Genomic DNA, 17,913 nt, shown 5'->3' on the forward strand with positions numbered 1-17,913 from the left:
TCTCATGCCGAGCTCCGCGATACGTGAGGGGTCTATTCCACATGGAAGCGCTGATTCGATTCTCAAAGTACGCATTCGACTTCGATACCATGGGAAGTCCAGGTGCAGCCACAAGATGATCCGCGGAAAACCACGAATTCCGGTGGTGCCGGTCGTGAGTGTTTGCGCTCGCGAAAGGTTAATAAGGAGTCTCGAGCTTTTTATCGGTGAGCTCCCTGCCGCTCTGTATGCGCTCCCATCGGAATGCGAGTCGGGGATATACAAGCACATTTGCCCGATGCCGGATACTATGCTTAAACCGCGAGCAGGCCGCCTGAGATGCCCGAGCTCTCACCGCCGACTCGTCGCATCATGAAGTCTTCCCAGGAATCCGATATTTGAGAGAGAAATCAGGACACCCGTATTCTGTGCGTCCAAGACAGCAATGGAGCTCGATGTAGAACGACCGAAATCCATTCATTCGACGGAAGTGAACATATGGAAAGAAAATCTCTTCCTCTTTTCATTGACAGCCAGCGCTGAGAAGCAACTAGCAAGCGATCGGGGAGAAGTCCGGCAAACAGCATCGAACGCGTCGAGTCCATCAGCTCCTTGAAAGTCTTCCACTCCATCAGGTTCCCAGATGGACTTATCAGAGCTCCACCTCTGGCTCAGACTTTTTCGGGAGAAGAACTCCTCGAGAAGTCCCTCTCACAAAATGCGAGGTCGCTATTGTGAGAGCTCCGATCGGGAAGATCAGTCGACACGAGGGTCGGATTCGTCCGTCACTGGCTTGCACTTATTTTTTTTATGTTCCGTCGAACGCGCGATCGAAGGCTCGCTGACTGATTCACCGAGATAGCTGAGTTGTGTATCTTGAGAGTAGAGTTGTTTTTTCAATGGAGCGAAACGTTCGAGTCTCCGCTGAGCTGTAAAACCTAAGAATGAGTGCCGGTGCTCGCAGCAAACTGGTCTTAAACGAGTTCTCGCATTTAGCCCACTTCCCTCCGAGCATTGGACGGACGCCAATGGGACACAAGGACTCTCTCCCCCGAGCACTTCATGGAATTCAACTAATCCGATTCCATTCTAGGATTTTCAAAGGACAAGCCATCAATTTGAGGGAGTTGTCTGATTAAGCGTTAAAGAATGGGCGTTCCGCCAGGGAGGGCAGAGAGACTCTCCTGTTTAATTTCGTTCCGGGACCCGATCGTCTGAGTCTTCGTATTGATAACGCGAACCTGAAGACCGCGGCGTCTAGGCTTTCTAACTAAATGGGTCGGGGAACATGTGCATCCACTGCGGAGGCGGACTTACATTCAGACGCTGATCACGTCATTGGAACTCGTATGTATTTGAGGGAATTCGCCTCTACGGACATTGGAGAAGTCTGGAGAAAGCTCCGCTCCCCTCGGGAGGCAGAGACGTATTTCCCTTGCTGTTTTCGCAATCCCCGCTGATGCGGCAATCTTTCCTCCCCGCTCGTAGCGTGCTAGTATATCTGTCGCTGAATGGTATTCCTTGCGCAGCCATCCTGCTCTGAAGATGTCGCGGCCGCGATGCCGTCTCATGCATGTGAAAGGATGACGTCCGTGCTTTCCGCGATGATATTGACGATGACAAAATGTAGCATCTTTTTATTGTTGGGACTTTCGTGTCAAATTTGTGTGCGGCTGTGTGTGTGCTTTTGCCACGACGGGCACACGCCTACTTGTGTCCGCCTATTGACGTGCTCTGAAAGCAGATGAAATGAGCTCTTCTTTGTGAAGACATCATCGGCCGGAATGGAGCGACAGCGAATCTGCATGTGGGTGCATCTGACCGGCGGCGCGGCGTCTCCTTTCTGATGCAATTCTGATATCCTTGTTATTGTGGCGGATCGGAAGTTGGAACCTCTGTGTGAGGAAGTCATGTATCGTCTTCCTGGATCGGCCCAGGTCGAAAACCTGTCTTCGGGAGACAATGGGCGGGGACTCCCCTGTGGATGCATCAGCGCTTGGCAACAACGCCATGCTAATTTTTCTCGAGGAAATTCCAGCCATTATCGATATACGGATGCTCACATACCATCTATTCTTCGATGAGTCCCGAGTCCGATGAAGAATTTCGAAGATGAACGTAATGTAATCTGAATAGGTACACTAAGGGGGAGACATCGGCGAGAATTATGGAAAGTGAGGGAAGCTGCCTGTTATGCCTAATGGTCTGAAGTCTACAGAGACCCAATTTCGCCCTTCGTGGATCCCTCCGGATGCGTGAGTCGTTTCTTCTTATGACCTCTGTTTGTTTTCTCCTACCGGACGAAGGAGAGAGGCAAGCGGGGGGGGGAGGGTGAAAAAAACGACCTGCCTAGAAGCTTAGAGGCGCCTCCTGCCTTCTCGCCTGCCTTTCTGTGAGCGTTGGAGCCGGGGATTACGCCGCGTACTTCTGAAGCAACATCGACGTAAAAAGGGAAAGGTACTCATTAGGGCACAAATGCAAATTTTTAATCCCCGAGACTGAGTCCCTCTCACCTCGAGTTCACGTTGTTATGCTCGAAGAATTGAAAACCAGTGTCAACCCCGCCTCCGCGTATGACGGAGAATAGAAACGTTGACGTGCACGCGACTCCGCTGAAATCCACCGTGCTCCCCTGATCATAGACATCTTGCGAGAGCGGGGAAGAAACGGGATCTCCTAGCTTGATCAACGGGGCCAGCGAGAGTACTCGGTGTATGCAATCAGCGATTCTTGGCCCGAAGTTATAGGAGTACGAGCTCTGGACTCAAAAAATGTCGGTCCATACTCAGCCTGCTGGGATCTGAACCGCCCGTGGCCGCAGAACTATATTTTCGGGAGAAAATCCCCGCTGGGAAGATGCGGAGGATACGGTCATTTGGAGCTGAAATCACGGCAGCTGCAGTTGGGGAGAGCGGCCTGCCGATGTGCTGAGTTTGAGAATTTCAATTCACTCACCTGAATGGCGGAAGTCCCCGTTCAGTCAATGTCCACACAGAGAATGTGGAATGCAGCCAGCACCCCAGAATGGAGAGGGAGAAAAGCAAAAAAGACGCTACTGCGTGTCGTGCTATTGACATGTACGCGACTCTCGGTAACTTTTTCTCGTCGGAGCGCACAAAAGCCCAGCGACAAGTCATTCGTACTCTCCTCGTCCTGGCGTTTCCTATTCGAAACGACGACGAGTGCTGCCCTCTTGCTAGGTAGACTAGGGACGAATAAGCATAGAATGTGTGCCGGGAATAAAAGTCATCTTGAAGCTGGCTGAAAATGCCATGAATTCTCCAATTCTCAAGGGCTGACCTGCAACTGGAGTGTTTGTGGTCGTAACGGTCGGTAAGGCCATCTAAATCGTTTCATTGATTTAAATTTCGCAGAACGGCCGCATGCCTGACAGCTGTCCCTTCCGAGGTTTCGGAGCGCGGTTTCCCGCGCGAACAAGCTCGACGGATAGTCGACCTCAGCCCCGCCGCTCGGCTCTTCTGAAATAGAATATCTGAGCTCATCACAAGCGAAGCAACGATGAGCACTTAGGTCAGCTCTCAGTCGGGATCCTTCAGGTCCAAATTTTCGGGAAGAATGCCATCCTTGCCGGCGAGCGAGGTTGAAAATTTCGAGATAGAGGGGAAGACGGTCTGCCACCCGATAAGACGGCTTCAACAATCCACAGCGACCGCTCGCGCTCTCTGCAAATGTCCGCAGACGCAGACCAAGTCTCTCGTTCCACTTGCTGTCGTTCCCCTTCAGACTCTCGACGATTTTATGCCAGCCCACTGCCGGCGAAAGAAAGCGCTATGACGGATACATGAATCACTGTGGACATAGGGTCGAATCCAGAAAGTTTCACGGGCAGGAGCGCGCCAGGCCTTCGGACATCGGTTGTTTGTTTGAGATGCGCAGTAAGAGAGCGCCAAGTCTGCTTTGTGCTCATGGCGGTACCCCTAACGAACCTACTAACTAACTAACGAAGTATGCCTCCAACCTTGCGAAGCTGGAGGACTCCTATCTTTCTTACAATTAGTTCCCCGTTCGGGAGGGGCGTTCTCCAAATATTCGTGATATCGACCGGGGGCGTGTGCAAGGGACCGGGCCATGTCAGATCCCGGTCGCCGAGAACGAGTTGATGAAATTCATTGGAGACGATAATAAGGCCGACTATACCGCGCTCATTGTCTTCAAAGCAGCATTTGACACCGCAAACATACAGAAAGCAATATTGTGCTCCGGGAAGCTCCCATCCGGAAGAGGGGTGCGTTAATGCCCTGACGTCATTTCTGCACTCGTCCATGAGTTTGTCTCTGATTTCTGCGCAGAGGCAGGCTCAAGGGCGTCACAAGCTCGGAGCCCGTCAGACCCGTGACGCAACACAAAGAGCTCAGCGAGGAGACTCCGTCTCAACTCTCCTTCATTCGTCACGTGCATCAGTAATGATGATAGGTAATAATTAATAATGATCTGCGCCTTTATTCGAGCCCCCGGAACCTGCTACGACACCGGAGATTGCTCGAGACTGCTCCCCACTGAAAGAATATGCACGGAGTAGCTCCGAAAGCAGTCCTATGATTACGATTAAATGACTCGAGCTATAGCTCGATCGTTCAGTCGTTCCTCCGCTTATATTGATGGAGATATATATATTCCGGAGTCCTTTTACGGGGCTCCTCTTCTCACCGAATGAGCAGTTCAGCGGAAGCTTAACAGATACCTTCCTCACCAAACTACTGATTGAGTCTTCCCACTCACTTATCGATTGGCCACTCCACGAATGGAGCTTCCAGAGGTCCCGATATTTTTCTTCCCCGACACTCACTTCCCCGCAACGATGTCCTCAATCATATCGGCTCTTTCCCCAAGCTTGTCAAATGCCTGATTGAACAAAGTCTGGCCGCAACGTCAGATGCACTATCTACATCGTATCATCCAGCACGGTTTGTCCGTTCCGAACCTCTCCGTCTCTCTTGCATTGAATTCGAGGACGTCATCAACGTCAGATATCACCGCGATCAGATCAATCGTTTCCCCTACTTCTAAAGTCAGAATTCGACTTTCTTTCGGGAAATTCGGTCGTTCGATCACTCGACTGCCTTGTCTGAAGTTAGATCAATTCTTGTACCTCCCTCTAGCTTCAGGGGAAACGTAAATACAGCATCATTCATTTCCCGATATTGTACTTCACAATAGTGGGCTGTTATCCTGTACTCCTGATGGCTGGCTTTTTGTCCGGAGCCGCCAATCTGGTAAGATTCGTTCACTCTGATCATGGGGAATAGTTCAGAGAAGATATCACCGGAGTTGAGTATGTTATTCCTCTTATATGACTGCACGAAACGAAACAAATGATACCTTCCTGAATTGTCCGTCTTCGATGCTTTCATGGACTATTTTGAGATCACAATCTGGAGACTGTCGCCGTTTGCACCCGAAGGGTATCATTGCCCGTCTCGTTGTCGGGTGCCATCAGCGAGTCCCGACATGTATACTAAAATCGCGATCTTCTCGTCCTTCGCCTAGGATCACTTGCCGAAGAGTCGGGCAGCCTTCCACATAGGAACAGAGTCTCTATCCCACTCGTCCAGCAACTTAGTATCTCCATGATCCACCTGCGAGCATGACTGAAGCACTGCGAAAATGATTCCTCATCGTCGAGCGAGATACAGGCAGACGCTCCCCTCATCTCGGGCACTAACACATTTACGAGGTGCTGATATCATCCACGCTCGACGAGGATTCACGACTTCAGGTGATACCGACAGCGAAAAGTTTAGAAATGTTCACCTCCTTGCTGAGCGAGCCCATTTCCGTATCGTTCGCTCCGGAACGCCTCCCTCGCATCGGGTCATATTGATGAGGTCAAGATCATCAATAACTGAGCTGAGAACTTGTCTTACTCGATTCCAGCTATTCATATCGCCAAGCTACAGATGAGCGGTTAGGTGTGATTGCGATGGCGCATAAGCCGGGAATTTCAAAAATGAGAGCACAGGAGCGAGTCTGACGTTCTAGAAATCGGTTCTGTTTCTAGGTAATCTCTTACGAGCCGATCGGATGGTGCTTCTCTCGGGAAAACCTCTCCAGTACGCCCAGACTGCCGAGTCCGTACTTAGCTTTCAATGTTAGCCGCTCCTAAGACCCACGCCAGGTTATCTTAGTCGGTGTCTTACTCCCACAGGCGCGGTCCGTCCGGAGGGAGACCTCGCGACGACACCCGACCGATCTCGGCCTCAGTAATTCGATCATGTGCTGCAAAAACATAGACTCGCGGATTGCGGAGCTGACTTCGGAATTCGTGGGGGAGGGAAGTGGGAAGGCCTTTGGAAATACCTTATCGGGTTTCGAGAGGAATGCTCAAGACTGGACGAAGAATGGAGCCAGAGAGATACTTCGGCTGAACAAAGCAGAATCCCCCCTATAATGAAAGCGCAATGTCTGTCTGTCTGTCTGTCAGTTTGCACCTTATCCACTGATTCGCCCATGATCCCATTCTGATTAAGCGTGCGATCCATACGGGCTGCACTTAACGCGGAATTTGAAATTGTCATCGATTGAGATCGAGCTCTTTCGATGGCTGCGTGCCTCCATTCTTGATTTCAGGCGTTTTTCTAGACTATTTGCTATCCCGATACTCGCATCGATTTTTCGTCTTCCGGAACGCCAGCCGAAACCCGAGACGCTCAGCCATGATAATGCGTTGGATGAAGATGTGAACCACAGCCACCAAGTTTTTACGGATGAATTTTCTCCCGGCATACCATTCCGGAGCCTCATAGCTCAAACTCGATACTGCACTTAGGGCGTTGATTCAAATATTTGTAAGCACTGATACCCGTTATCGCTAACGAGCGCTTTAGTTTCACTAACGAATTTCGATTCAAGTGCCCGTCCGTCTGTGAACTATCGACGTAACGTGGTGATCCCTGTGCATTCGTTTTTTTTTCCTGTTTTCCGTGTATTCGTGCTTTCCAAGTCATTTTACGCTTTCTCTGCAGCCGTCGTTTTCGTAGAGTCATCTCTGCATTCGTCGTTTCGGTGTCTTCTGCGCAGATTCGTCGTTTTGGAGGTGACGTCGCGCATCACCTGATCGCGAATCATCTGTCCAGGGGACACAAAGATTCTGATCATTTGCTCAGACTAGACAGAGCGGGAACGGTTCTTTTCCGAAGTTATAAGTGGGCTCCAGCGATTGATTCGTCACAGAGCGGTGTCTTCTGTGCATTCGCTGTTTTCGTGCTACTGTTGTTCGTCGTCTTTCATCATTTTTCATTCAATCATGGCGAGACCCCGTTCAATGAAAAGCGCCATTCGACCATCAACAACTCAGGATTACATTTGCTGCGTGTGACGTAGCTCAAATCGAAATATGGAAGATGACACATAGAACGACTCTCGGTACTCCTCCCATCCAGCGAATCTGAGCGTCGTTATCAGGCTTCCGCTTCAGCAGCTACACCTTCGGAAAAATCGCACTCGGCGTATATAAAAAGGTCGTCGGAGGCAAGACAGGCATTTATGGCAGAACACTCGCGCCCCCGTCATGGATATGATTGTCAATGTTATTCTGAGAATCATCTCGCGTGGTTCCAAGGGACCGTCATCATTCACGACGGCCTTGTGCTCTTCGAGAGTTGCACATCATTGATGACTGATGCGTGGTGAGCCGCCCGGCAGCGCCATTGCGGACGGTGCGAGCCGCGTCAATAACGAAATTAAATAAATTCATTCGGCCACGAGTCAATATTGCAACTAGACCACGACCATGGCTAGCCTTGTCAGCCTAACGATCTGCGACGACAGCCCGTCGAGACTGCTGGACGGGATGTTGGGCCTTTGCAGATCCGATCCCGTAGCCTCGACGAATCCCCTTTTCCGATATCACTTTCTCCAGAAGCTGCCGCAACTCGTCCGCGATCAGGGCGCCGCCAGTGACGGCCTGGATTTCCGGGAAGTGGCGAAAACCGCCGAAAAGATCTTCGTCCAACGACAGAACCTTGGCGCGTATGCCGTAGATGCAATAGAGGAAGTTGACCTTGTTCAGCGCCTCGCCCTGAGCGGCAAAAGGTCAGGCAGAGTTCCGATAGCCAGGACGCCTGGTGTTTGCGAATTCCACGCGAAATTCGGTGAACGGGCTAGGAGCTGCATCCTTCAGATGGACTGATGGCTGATGGCATTATGGCTCAAGTCACCGGCCAGCATCAGGTCGACCTAGAAGTCGACGGAAGGTATATTCAGTAATTCAGTACTTGAGAAGGCGCGAGCTGAAGGCGATGCAAGGCGATGAAGCTCACGACTCGGCTTCGGTATCTCGTCAGTCGGCGCGCGCAGCGCGTTCACTTTGGAAATTATCCTACTCCCAATCTGGCCTTGAGTGCTGGATATCGATTGACAACGAAAGCATCATCCAGATGAATTGTTTCGAAAATTCATCAATTATCGGGGAGGGAATTCGCGCTGTGAGCTGCGGTGATTGAGCGAGCTGTCGTTAGCATCGATTCGAACGAAACATGTGCTTTCTCAAATAGCCTCCGACAATCCCTTGACGCACTCGTTTGTCTGTTTTCTTCACTGCTCGTCAAACAGCCCTAACGGCTGCTCTCCGCCATCTTGTCTCTCGGCACTGCGCTGGCAACAACTCGGGCCCACTTGTCTTCCCCGGGTGACTGCCAATTGTATGAAGACGACATGGCAAGTGAGGTGGCGGCGGACTCTCAAAGAATCCAAAGCGACCGAGTAAAGAGGCCTGCCGGAGAACCCAACCATCCCTCTCCTGACCGTTTCTTCATTCCCGCTTGTAAGCTATCGACGACAACCGGCCCGAAAGGCTGCTCCCAGGCAGCGTTCCACCCCCTTTCCTTCGATCGACGATCTCGGCAGCGGTGGACGCAGTGGAGCCGCCAGCAGCGAGTCCCACTAAACGAGCATTTGATCCTCGAAAATGGGAAACAAAGAAGGCTCTCTCTGTCTTCTTCAAGAAATGGCCAAGAAAAAGATGAAATAGCTCGGAAGCGTCCATTCCAGTTTCTATCTAGCCTTGTATTCCTTATTCGTCGCTCGTTCTCCTCCGGGCTGAATCCATTGGGGTATCCTCCTTCCAGACATGCCTTCCGTCGTTGGACCGTGCTCGTGATTATTGTTTGCGGGTTGGAGAAACCCGACGGCTCTCCTTCGGGGCGGAGTGCCGTACTTCGTGAGCGGATTTCCAGCTCCTCCTCGAGAGAAGAGACTTGAACTCTCTCCCACTCCCGTGACGCTGTTCCGCCTTTGATCTTCATTGGTACGATTGGATACCTGGCCCAAGCTGTACATTGATGCATCATTTACCTTGCGATGTGAAGCGGGTCAGAATGTATTTGACGCACTTTGATTTCATTTACCTCTTCGAGTGGACGTACGTCGCTGCTACACGCACATGTATCTACGAGCATTGGGCGAGTTGGTGAGCGTTCGTTCAATCATAGCGTTACATAATGTGACTCACTCTGGCTTCCCCCGAGGGAACGAAACGCTGATTCGAGACAATGACCCCGGGGGCAAGAAACCCAGTGATCATTTGCCCGACGAACGAAAGGTCTGCGTCTGGAGTTCCGACATGCGATTCGCCGCGAACCCTCTTGCTCTGTGCTTCGGAATTTCTTCCGCAACATGTCCCCAGGTGCATTGTTTTGTCAAAGCGTTGACAAGGGTGCTTCGCTCGCGACGACGCGACGTCAGAGGAGGCAATGGCGCGGAATCTTAATGACGAGACTGATGATCGTTTTCTCCGAATCTGCCGATTCAGCAGGTGCTCGCCTTCTGGCGTCCAGCTGTAATTGATCGCCGCAGCTCCGTGTGGGCGACTGCTGTGAGGATATGGGGGTCTGGTCTCTCCCAGGTTCCTTTCCCCGTGCAGTGTTTCTGCCTCCGCTGTGTTGCTACTTATACTCGTCGAACTCATCAAATAGCTGCGACAGCATCCAAGAGCAACGACCACGGCAGCGACGCGACGGAGGCACGGTCTGTGAGGCTCAGAAAACGGGAGCGGCGACCGCCGCTCGTCGACTGCATCAACTGACCTCTGGCGGTGCTTCGTCGGGAGTCTCGACCTTGCCATTGTTGTTTTTACTTCCCGCTCTTGTGCCTCTGCCACTTTCAAAACGAGGAGGAAATGAATGGAATCTTACTTCCCTGATAGAGATTTACGACAGAGTTTTTCAGAACATCGCAATTCGACAGAAGAATGCTCTCAACTGAAGTGTCCCTCGGCAAAGGGCTGAACTGAGATTGATCCGATACTGTGGACACGTTCGCGAGGCAAGCTATTCGTCCGTTCCTTCTTCCGTCTTCCGTCAGCCAGGGATCTCTCCAGGTGGCGGCTTCGCCCGTTCACAGAGAGGCGGAGAAGCCGGCATGATATCATGCTGGCAGCCGATCATTCCTCCATCTCTTGTCCCATTGTACACGAGAAGAGTGCCTGAATCTTGATCATCTGGTCAATTGCGGATTCGTATCAAACTCATCAAAGATGACAAAGAAAAATTCTGCGGAAATGTTCAGTCTCGGACGGTTCCGTTTCATGGAATCTCCTTTCTCCCTGTCTCTGCTCGTTCGGGCGACCCTGGCTCACCCTCTTTGTTTCTACGTATAGCCCGTATGTTCTGAATAGCGAAATATTATTCATCGTGAACTGCGGAGACCATAAAAATGACCTCGAGCCCTCGGGAGACACAATTTAGGAATGATGAGCATGTCCCCTGCCACGAGACAGAGGGATGCACGGCCGGCCACAACTTCTGTCCACCGGAACATCCCTCGAGTGCTTGGGCACATGATCGGACGTGTAATTCCGGAACCCGCGATCGATTGCGCATATTTCCCCCTCTAACCTGGACAATCGAGAAAATTGCCGACAGGGATGATCCCCATGCATTGAAGTTATCACGTTATCACATTAATGGCGTCCGATTTCCGGAGGAGTCCACCTCCGTGTTCAGAGCCACGTTGTCGTGAAATCCTTCAACTGGGTTTGTTGGAATAGTCAGCCTCACACTATTCTAGACATGAGAGTACCCACATTTCGGAGCTGCGACCTAGAATATCGGAAAAAGCTTTTCTATGCCTGAGCATGGCTCCTCATTTGATCGTGACAGCTCATTTAATCATTCGGACAACCGTAGTCCATGAAGAATGTTATCGGATCGGACGCGCCCGAATCTCGAGGGGATTCAATAGTTCTTCGGGCCAATACAGTAAGGCCTCATGAACGCGCCACGAGCCTAATTTTCCGGGAAAGATGAGGGCTCGAGGCCGCGAGACTCCTCACTCCCGGCTCTCGAGACCCTCACGGATCTCATCCTCCCATTTCGACTAAGGGGCGAGAATCGTCAATGAGCAGTTTTCACAGGAAGATGACTCGGACGTCCCACTCGGAGATCGAGATATCCACAGAGCAAGTTCGATTGGAGAACAGGAATCGGGGGCCCTCTTACAGGCATGAATGTTCCCATCGCCCCCACAGAAAACTCGTTCAAGCCTCCCAGAGTGAGACTCGTTTGACGTTTGACAAGCCGCGATGCGTGTGAGTATGATTTCCGGCGCCGCGCCGGTACCTTGCGAAGGATGGCGCAACATAGCGCTCTCCCCTCCTCAACCACCGCGCCCCAAGATCCCCGCGAGAATTTTTTTATGGATTCCTATATCTGTGCACGGATACGAGGACGGAACTTCTGAGCAGGAGGCCGCACCCCCGAAATCTCGGAGGGTGACAGACTGGGAATTCGAAGCTTCAGGCCAGGGCTTCCTAATTCTTCAGGACCCTTCGTATCCACCGACTTTGAGTCCGATGCTCGGGTCGAGAAGAGAGTAGGGGTCGGTCTTGGAGCCCGTTGGGGAGGAAGACAAAGGGGCTCTACGACGATGTCGCGGTTCGGCGCCCGATCACGTCCGCTCTCCATCTTGCTTGCACAGATGACCTGCCTGGCCTTCCCTCGGAACCAGCTCGTCTCTTCATCAAGGAGCTGAGCGAATGTCTGGCTAAGTGAAAACTCTAGGCGGTTATTCTAGACGAGTGGCGAATTACTCAGGTACATCGGCGGGAGCAAATTATCCTTGCCTGCAGTCATCTCGAGAGCTAGAATCCGTCCCCGTACCCGCTATATCTCCGAGTCATACGTCGTTCCGCACACCCTTACACTCTTCCGGAAGGCCTGCGGATGCTTGGAAAACTGGATTGTGACTTCCCGCAGTCTCTCTGCATGATGCTAAAAGTTTGCTAATTGTTCACGGATTCGAATTCTCACCATAGATAAAGTTCGAAATCCTGCTCGATTCCTATGGGGGACATCCCTTCGTTCAATGCCTGACAACTAGCGCCACGATAGATCCTTACGAGCGAGTCCGCTTCTCTGTATAGGAGCTCAACTCGAAGGAAGGATTGTGCGAGGAATAATTGTGCCCGTTCCCCCGCTCCCTTTATCCGGACCCAGATGTACAATTTTCAGGGGCATGTGTGACATCATCCCACGTTTGGTGCACATCCGAACTGGGATCCCCGTTTCCAAAGCCCAAGTCGACATCAGGCTTTGCTGACAGAATTATCAGTCATATGAGAATCAAGAAGAACTTGGGCTCATTCTGTGGTCGGACGTTGGTCCCTTTGACCGTAGTCGAGGCAGAAGAGGAGCTGTCCCAAGCGCAACCACCTATGCTCATTTTGTAAGCCTTGAGTATGATAGTAGTGCCTCCCAGCCTCGACGATGATATCGAAGTTGAGGAATCTCTCAGACTCGCCAGACGAAATTACAGACAACCTTAGACGGAGCAGGGCCGATCGATTCTGTCCGTGTAAGGTTGACGGTCAATCCGAGACACACGTTGAGGACTGCTTGGCAGAATCGTGTTGTCCTGATCTATGCTGTCAAGGGAACGTCCGCTTTCGAATTCCTCAGTCGGGGTGGCATATGCTTTCTGTCAACGATCTTTGCCCCATTGAAAAAACTCCGCAATGTCAGCATCAGACTGGCCGGCAAGTTGGGATAATATTCGATCTAAAACTGCGGATAAAGAAGCAACGTAAATAGTCAGTCTCCGCGGCTTCTCTTGTGAACGTTTATACCGGTCAGCTGTGTGCTCTCTTGCGATAACGCAAAAAGTTTCGAGCCTCCATCTATGGCAGGCTCCGTCTGGACTCTGAAGGGGATACCGGCGTCGCAGTGGCCATTCAATCGCGGGACAAATGCATGGATCGAGCCTCAGTCTAAAGCGTGAGTAAGCTGGGGATCTATCGAATCACCGAAGTTAAGAGAATTGAATCGATCGTCTTTCAGAAACATTGGAGCCGGCTCCCTGGATGATCGGGTTGCTCTTCGCACCGCTTCCTGAGAGAATCGCAACCGTACTCTATTTTGATTCAAGCTTCCATAGTGCACGATGGTTGGCTGGCGCTGTCGATGGAGAGGCGGAGCGAATTCCGTGTTTTAACAAAACGACGGAGGCACGTGATAGTTTCATTCGCATGGGAATGTTTATTTTGTTGGGCGACTGTATCGCGTGGATCGCTCATACACGGTGCCGGCGGGATGAGTCCGTCGATCGATGGGAACGTGCTGTCTTACCAAGGATCCAATTATTTCCGGCAACGTCTGGTTCTTGCTGTCCTGAGCCAGCGATCAATCGTAGTGAGCGGCATCCGCAACCAAGATGTGGACCCAGGTCTGCGGGACTTCGAGGCTGACTTCCTCAAATTGATCACGGAGATTACCAATGGTAAGCTTCTGGGCTTCCCTGTCCGTGATGAATGAAGTTGTTCAATGAAGGCGAACCGGAATTCTTTTGGTCGATATCGGTCTCCCTCTCGTCGGAAAGACGTCGCTCCACATTGATTACTACTACACCTTAATTTCGCAGGAACGCAAGCGAGCGTCAACGAGACCGGCACACGTGTCTTCTTCAAACCTGGGATTCTACATGGCGGCAGCATTGAGCATCGCTGTGTAGCCTCGAAGTCGGTCTCCTATTACTTGGAAGGCCTCATATACTTGGCCCCATTCTGTAAACATCCACTCGATGTACGCTTGTTTGGCATCACGAACGATTGCGAAGAGCAATCGGTGGACGCTTTCAAACAGACCAGTTTACCGGTGCTAGGGAAGTTCATGTACACAGAGAACTTGGATCTCAAAATTATATCTAGAGGAGCCCCGCCATTGGGCGGAGGCGAGGTTCGTTTCACAGCACCAGTGTGTAGACGACTGAGAGCGACTCAGTTCACCGATGCTGGGAAGATAAAGCGAGTCCGCGGATGGGCTTATTGTATGAAAACCAATCCGCAAGTGACATCTCGCATGGTGGATTCCGCGAAACAATTATTGTTGAAGTTCCTCCCCGATGTTTATATATATACCGACGCATGTAAAGGCAAGAGGGGCGGCTCATCGCCTGCTTTCGGAATCTGTCTCGTCGCAGAAACGAGGGGAGGGGCATTTTACGCCGCTGACGCCATGTCGGAACCGAGCAAAGGTCGGGAGGAGATGGTGCCAGAAGTAATAGGGAAAACCGCGGCTGTGAATTTAGTTCGGGAAATATATCGAGGTGGATGTGTCGATACGGCAAATCAGAGTCTTGCCCTGTTGCTCATGGCGCTCGGTCCCGCGGATGTATCGAAATATCAGTTCGGTACGCTAACACCGTTCACGATTCAGTTCTTAAGACATCTTAAAGACTTCTTCGGTTTAACATTCAAGATCGCTATCGACAAAAGAGCCGAGAGCGAGGAGGATGTCTTGCGAACCGGCGGGGAGAAGCTCCAGTTATCGTGCATCGGCACCGGATATCTGAATATCAGCAAGAAACTTGCCTAATACAATAAATTACGAGTCAAAAATGGCGTTCTTCACTGTAGTAAGAATAACGATTGCTGGCAACCTAGCACACGCGTAAGGCGATCGAGCTGGCGGACGAGATTCTAGATGAGTAAATGTGAATGATAAGTCGAGGGAATATACAGCCTGTCCATCGTGACATGCCAGCAGAATGTATATACATACAAGGACGAAACTTCCTAGCGATCCGCATGAGGCCGGTAGCAATGTGCCACGAATCACAAACCACGGAGAATTTTCGAACGAGATCGGAGCTCGCGATGCGAGGCTGCGAGGCTCGTATGAAACTTCTTCCCGCCCAGGACGAGAATATGATTATTCCATTTCCTGATCCAGAATCAGCGTACAGCGCGTCGATCGCATCACCGCCGCGTAGGAAGTGCGCCGATTCAACTCTCGCGAGCTCTACGTCGCAAGCGGAACCTGAACTCTATGGGAACGCACGTAGCGCCCCCGTGAAGCTCCGATGCACTTGGCGCGCTTCTGCAGAGATGCCTGTGGAGGCTCCTCTCCAGCGCACCCATATGATGTACACAGGATTAGGGCCAAGTAAACTGCGACGAAATCTGTTCATGCCTATCTGGTGGAGAATCAGAGATTGCGCTGATCATTCTTGCTGTTGCATGCAATATTCGAATTGTTGATTCGAAGCGGCGATTATGCCATGAGTACCCGTCAAATTGAGAAGAGGTTGATCGCAGGAGATCATTTATCGACATTTCATCCATTCGGCCATACAGCCTTGAAACAATGGGGTGTATTCGACGGTGGGAGCTGAGGACATCCCCGATCATCGAAACTCAGAGCTTACGGCATGTCTCCATCGCAAGCATGTAGCGGACGAAAATTCCCTCTGCCCTGATTATGAACCGTATTATGAAACATAACTCGACGTCTCCAATGGATGGTATGACGATGACACCCTTCGATGATCGAAATCTACATTCTCGTCGGTGTCGCGGAGTCTTAACCTTGGTAACCAAAACCTCCGTATAATTGTGACTGCATCGGAGGCATTCCGTAGGGTGGGTAGTACTGCGGTGTAACTTGGCTGCCAGCATATTGATTTCCGTATGCGCTGTGTTGATTCTGTGTGACGCGTTGCGCTGCGGCGATCATCGACGCAACTAATGGAGTGTATGCTGACAGCTGAGCTGCAAAAGGATTCCCACTCATCGGAGCTTGATAGTTATAGCCTGGCATATATTGATGAGCAGCGTAGCCATAAGGAGAAGCGTATGGATAGGCGATGGAGGGAGCCACTGGAAGAAATTCGGCGGTACTCGATTTAATCACCAGTGATAAGGATGGAAATCTTCACAGACGATGCCGACGGAGCGAGGGCAATATTCTGCGCGAAATGTAGTCTCGTTCTATGTATAGTATGTGATTAGTGACTACTAGGGCCGGTCTGTCGTCGCGGTCGGCCGCGGGAGCCGTGATTTTCCGCAGCACATCCTCATCAAGAGTACTTATAGGAGCTCAAGAATGTCGTGAATTGCGGGCTGGAAAAAGCGGTGAGTTCCGCGCTGAAAGGCCGCGACGAAAGTACAGCCCTAGTGATCACACAAGGAACGCTCCGTGGGGGGGAGCGATTTCAAGTTCGTATCTAGGTTTTTCGTATTTCAAGATTCAGCTATCAAGACACTCACCAGAGCTTGCTTGCGGCATGTACTGCGAACCGTATGGACTTGCTGACGGGGAATGCGACCTCTTAGACGAATAAGGCTGACGTACTATGATAATTCGTGACGGGCTCCTCTCGGATGCGGATGTCATCATAGATCCGGCGTAACGAGTCATGGAGCCGCCGTTGGTGATTCCTAGTCTCGGAGTGATGTAAGGAGAGTTCGGAATCGGGAAGGAATCATCTTGAAACTTCGATGAGCTTTGCAAGTACCGTGGAGTTTTAGAGCTCGATGAGCGACTCACAAATGTCGGACTTTTGAGATATCTCAGATATTTCGACGATTCCTTGGCAATATCTGCGGCGAGCAGAATGTCCAAATCACTCAACACTAAAAAGCAGCAGACCTACGAGAGCATTGACATGGTTTCGGTAAGAATTGGTCACGCGATCACTCTGAGCTGCACATTTCCCCGAATCTATAGATTTTCCACTAATACTCGTACCGCCACCGATTCTCCGCCTGGCGAAATCAAGTCGTACTCACCAACTTTGCGATGAAACCGTAGCTCATTCTGCGGGATCTGCTCCGAGAACTATCAGAGGGAAGGCTCGAGCAAACTTCGTTCAGAACGAAAGCGCCGAATTCGGAGTGAGCATCGGTGGTGAAATGAGGAACAGAAAGTATCCTTTCCTCACCATCGGAAGCCAGGCGAGGGCTGGAGGAAGCCTAGCGTGAAGAATAAGCTTCCGATAGATGCTCCGATGGAAACGGTTCGGGATGCATCCCAGTTTCTAGAACTACTTGCAAGTCCTTCGTGCGGCGCGTTCGAAGGCGGCGTAGGTCTGTCGCCGAATTCATGCAGAGCTGAGCGGATGGGTTGGAAGAGCCCATACTCCCATGATGGGGAGGGGGGGGGGTCCTCGAGCTCCTATCGTTAGCGCTCCGCTTATACGATCTCGAGCCGAGGTGAAATTATCGTAGTACCCGGTCACCTCCGTGCCTCAGAGATGGTCTGCAGCGGAGTCTCGATTGTGCAGTGCGAGCGGGCTCAGAACAAGCTGCGTGAAGTTATCCGGGGGAAACGCACGCGAAGCCTCAATTCGGAGCTCCAATCGGACCTATTCGGAAGGTTGAACGAGAGAAGACATCGCTAGTCATCTGCATACCTTCCATTCGTGTTTGGGATTATATTTGATTATATCTCCCTTCTGAGATCCAGGATGAAGACCGCCCCAATACGGGTCCGGGGAAATTCCCGTCGGTGAGTACATGTCTCTCCACAGATGTCGAATGCTCGAATTTTTGCTATTCCCGTCGTCGTAGGATCAGTATTTCGGACGTCAGCTGGACGACAACGGAGGGAGGAGGCTTCATGTCAGACCAGAAATCTAACCACTGGAGCCGTCACGTGTGACCGACTTCTCTTCCTCATCATCTTTATCTTGAGCAACGATTTG

The 17,913-nt window shown here is 51.3% G+C and overlaps 1 protein-coding gene and 1 pseudogene across 1 annotated transcript; one reads left to right on the forward strand and one right to left on the reverse strand.

The window, feature by feature from the left end:
* Positions 1-13,485: 13,485 nt before the first annotated feature.
* Positions 13,486-14,821, forward strand: Rtc1 (RNA terminal phosphate cyclase 1). The gene is made up of 2 exons (XM_003740862.2): positions 13,486-13,710; positions 13,852-14,821. The coding sequence occupies exons 1-2, from the start codon at positions 13,524-13,526 to the stop codon at positions 14,802-14,804; spliced, it is 1,140 nt and encodes a 379-aa protein (XP_003740910.1). The 5' UTR covers positions 13,486-13,523; the 3' UTR covers positions 14,805-14,821.
* A 970-nt stretch (positions 14,822-15,791) lies between these two features.
* Positions 15,792-17,026, reverse strand: LOC114828073 (uncharacterized; annotated as a pseudogene).
* Between the last annotated feature and the right edge of the window lie 887 nt (positions 17,027-17,913).

Source organism: Galendromus occidentalis, unplaced genomic scaffold (assembly GCF_000255335.2).
Source record: "Galendromus occidentalis unplaced genomic scaffold, Mocc_1.1 scf7180000077088, whole genome shotgun sequence".
Classification (NCBI taxonomy): Eukaryota; Metazoa; Arthropoda; class Arachnida; order Mesostigmata; family Phytoseiidae; genus Galendromus; species Galendromus occidentalis.

What these genes read in the sequence shown, in the direction of transcription:
- Rtc1 (XM_003740862.2), top strand. Translation starts at nt 13,524, where the DNA reads ATGAGTCCGTCGATCGATGGGAACGTGCTGTCTTACCAAGGATCCAAT. An exon ending in GATCACGGAGATTACCAATG is followed by an intron (nt 13,711 to 13,851) that starts GTAAGCTTCTGG and finishes TTAATTTCGCAG; the next exon opens with GAACGCAAGCGAGCGTCAAC.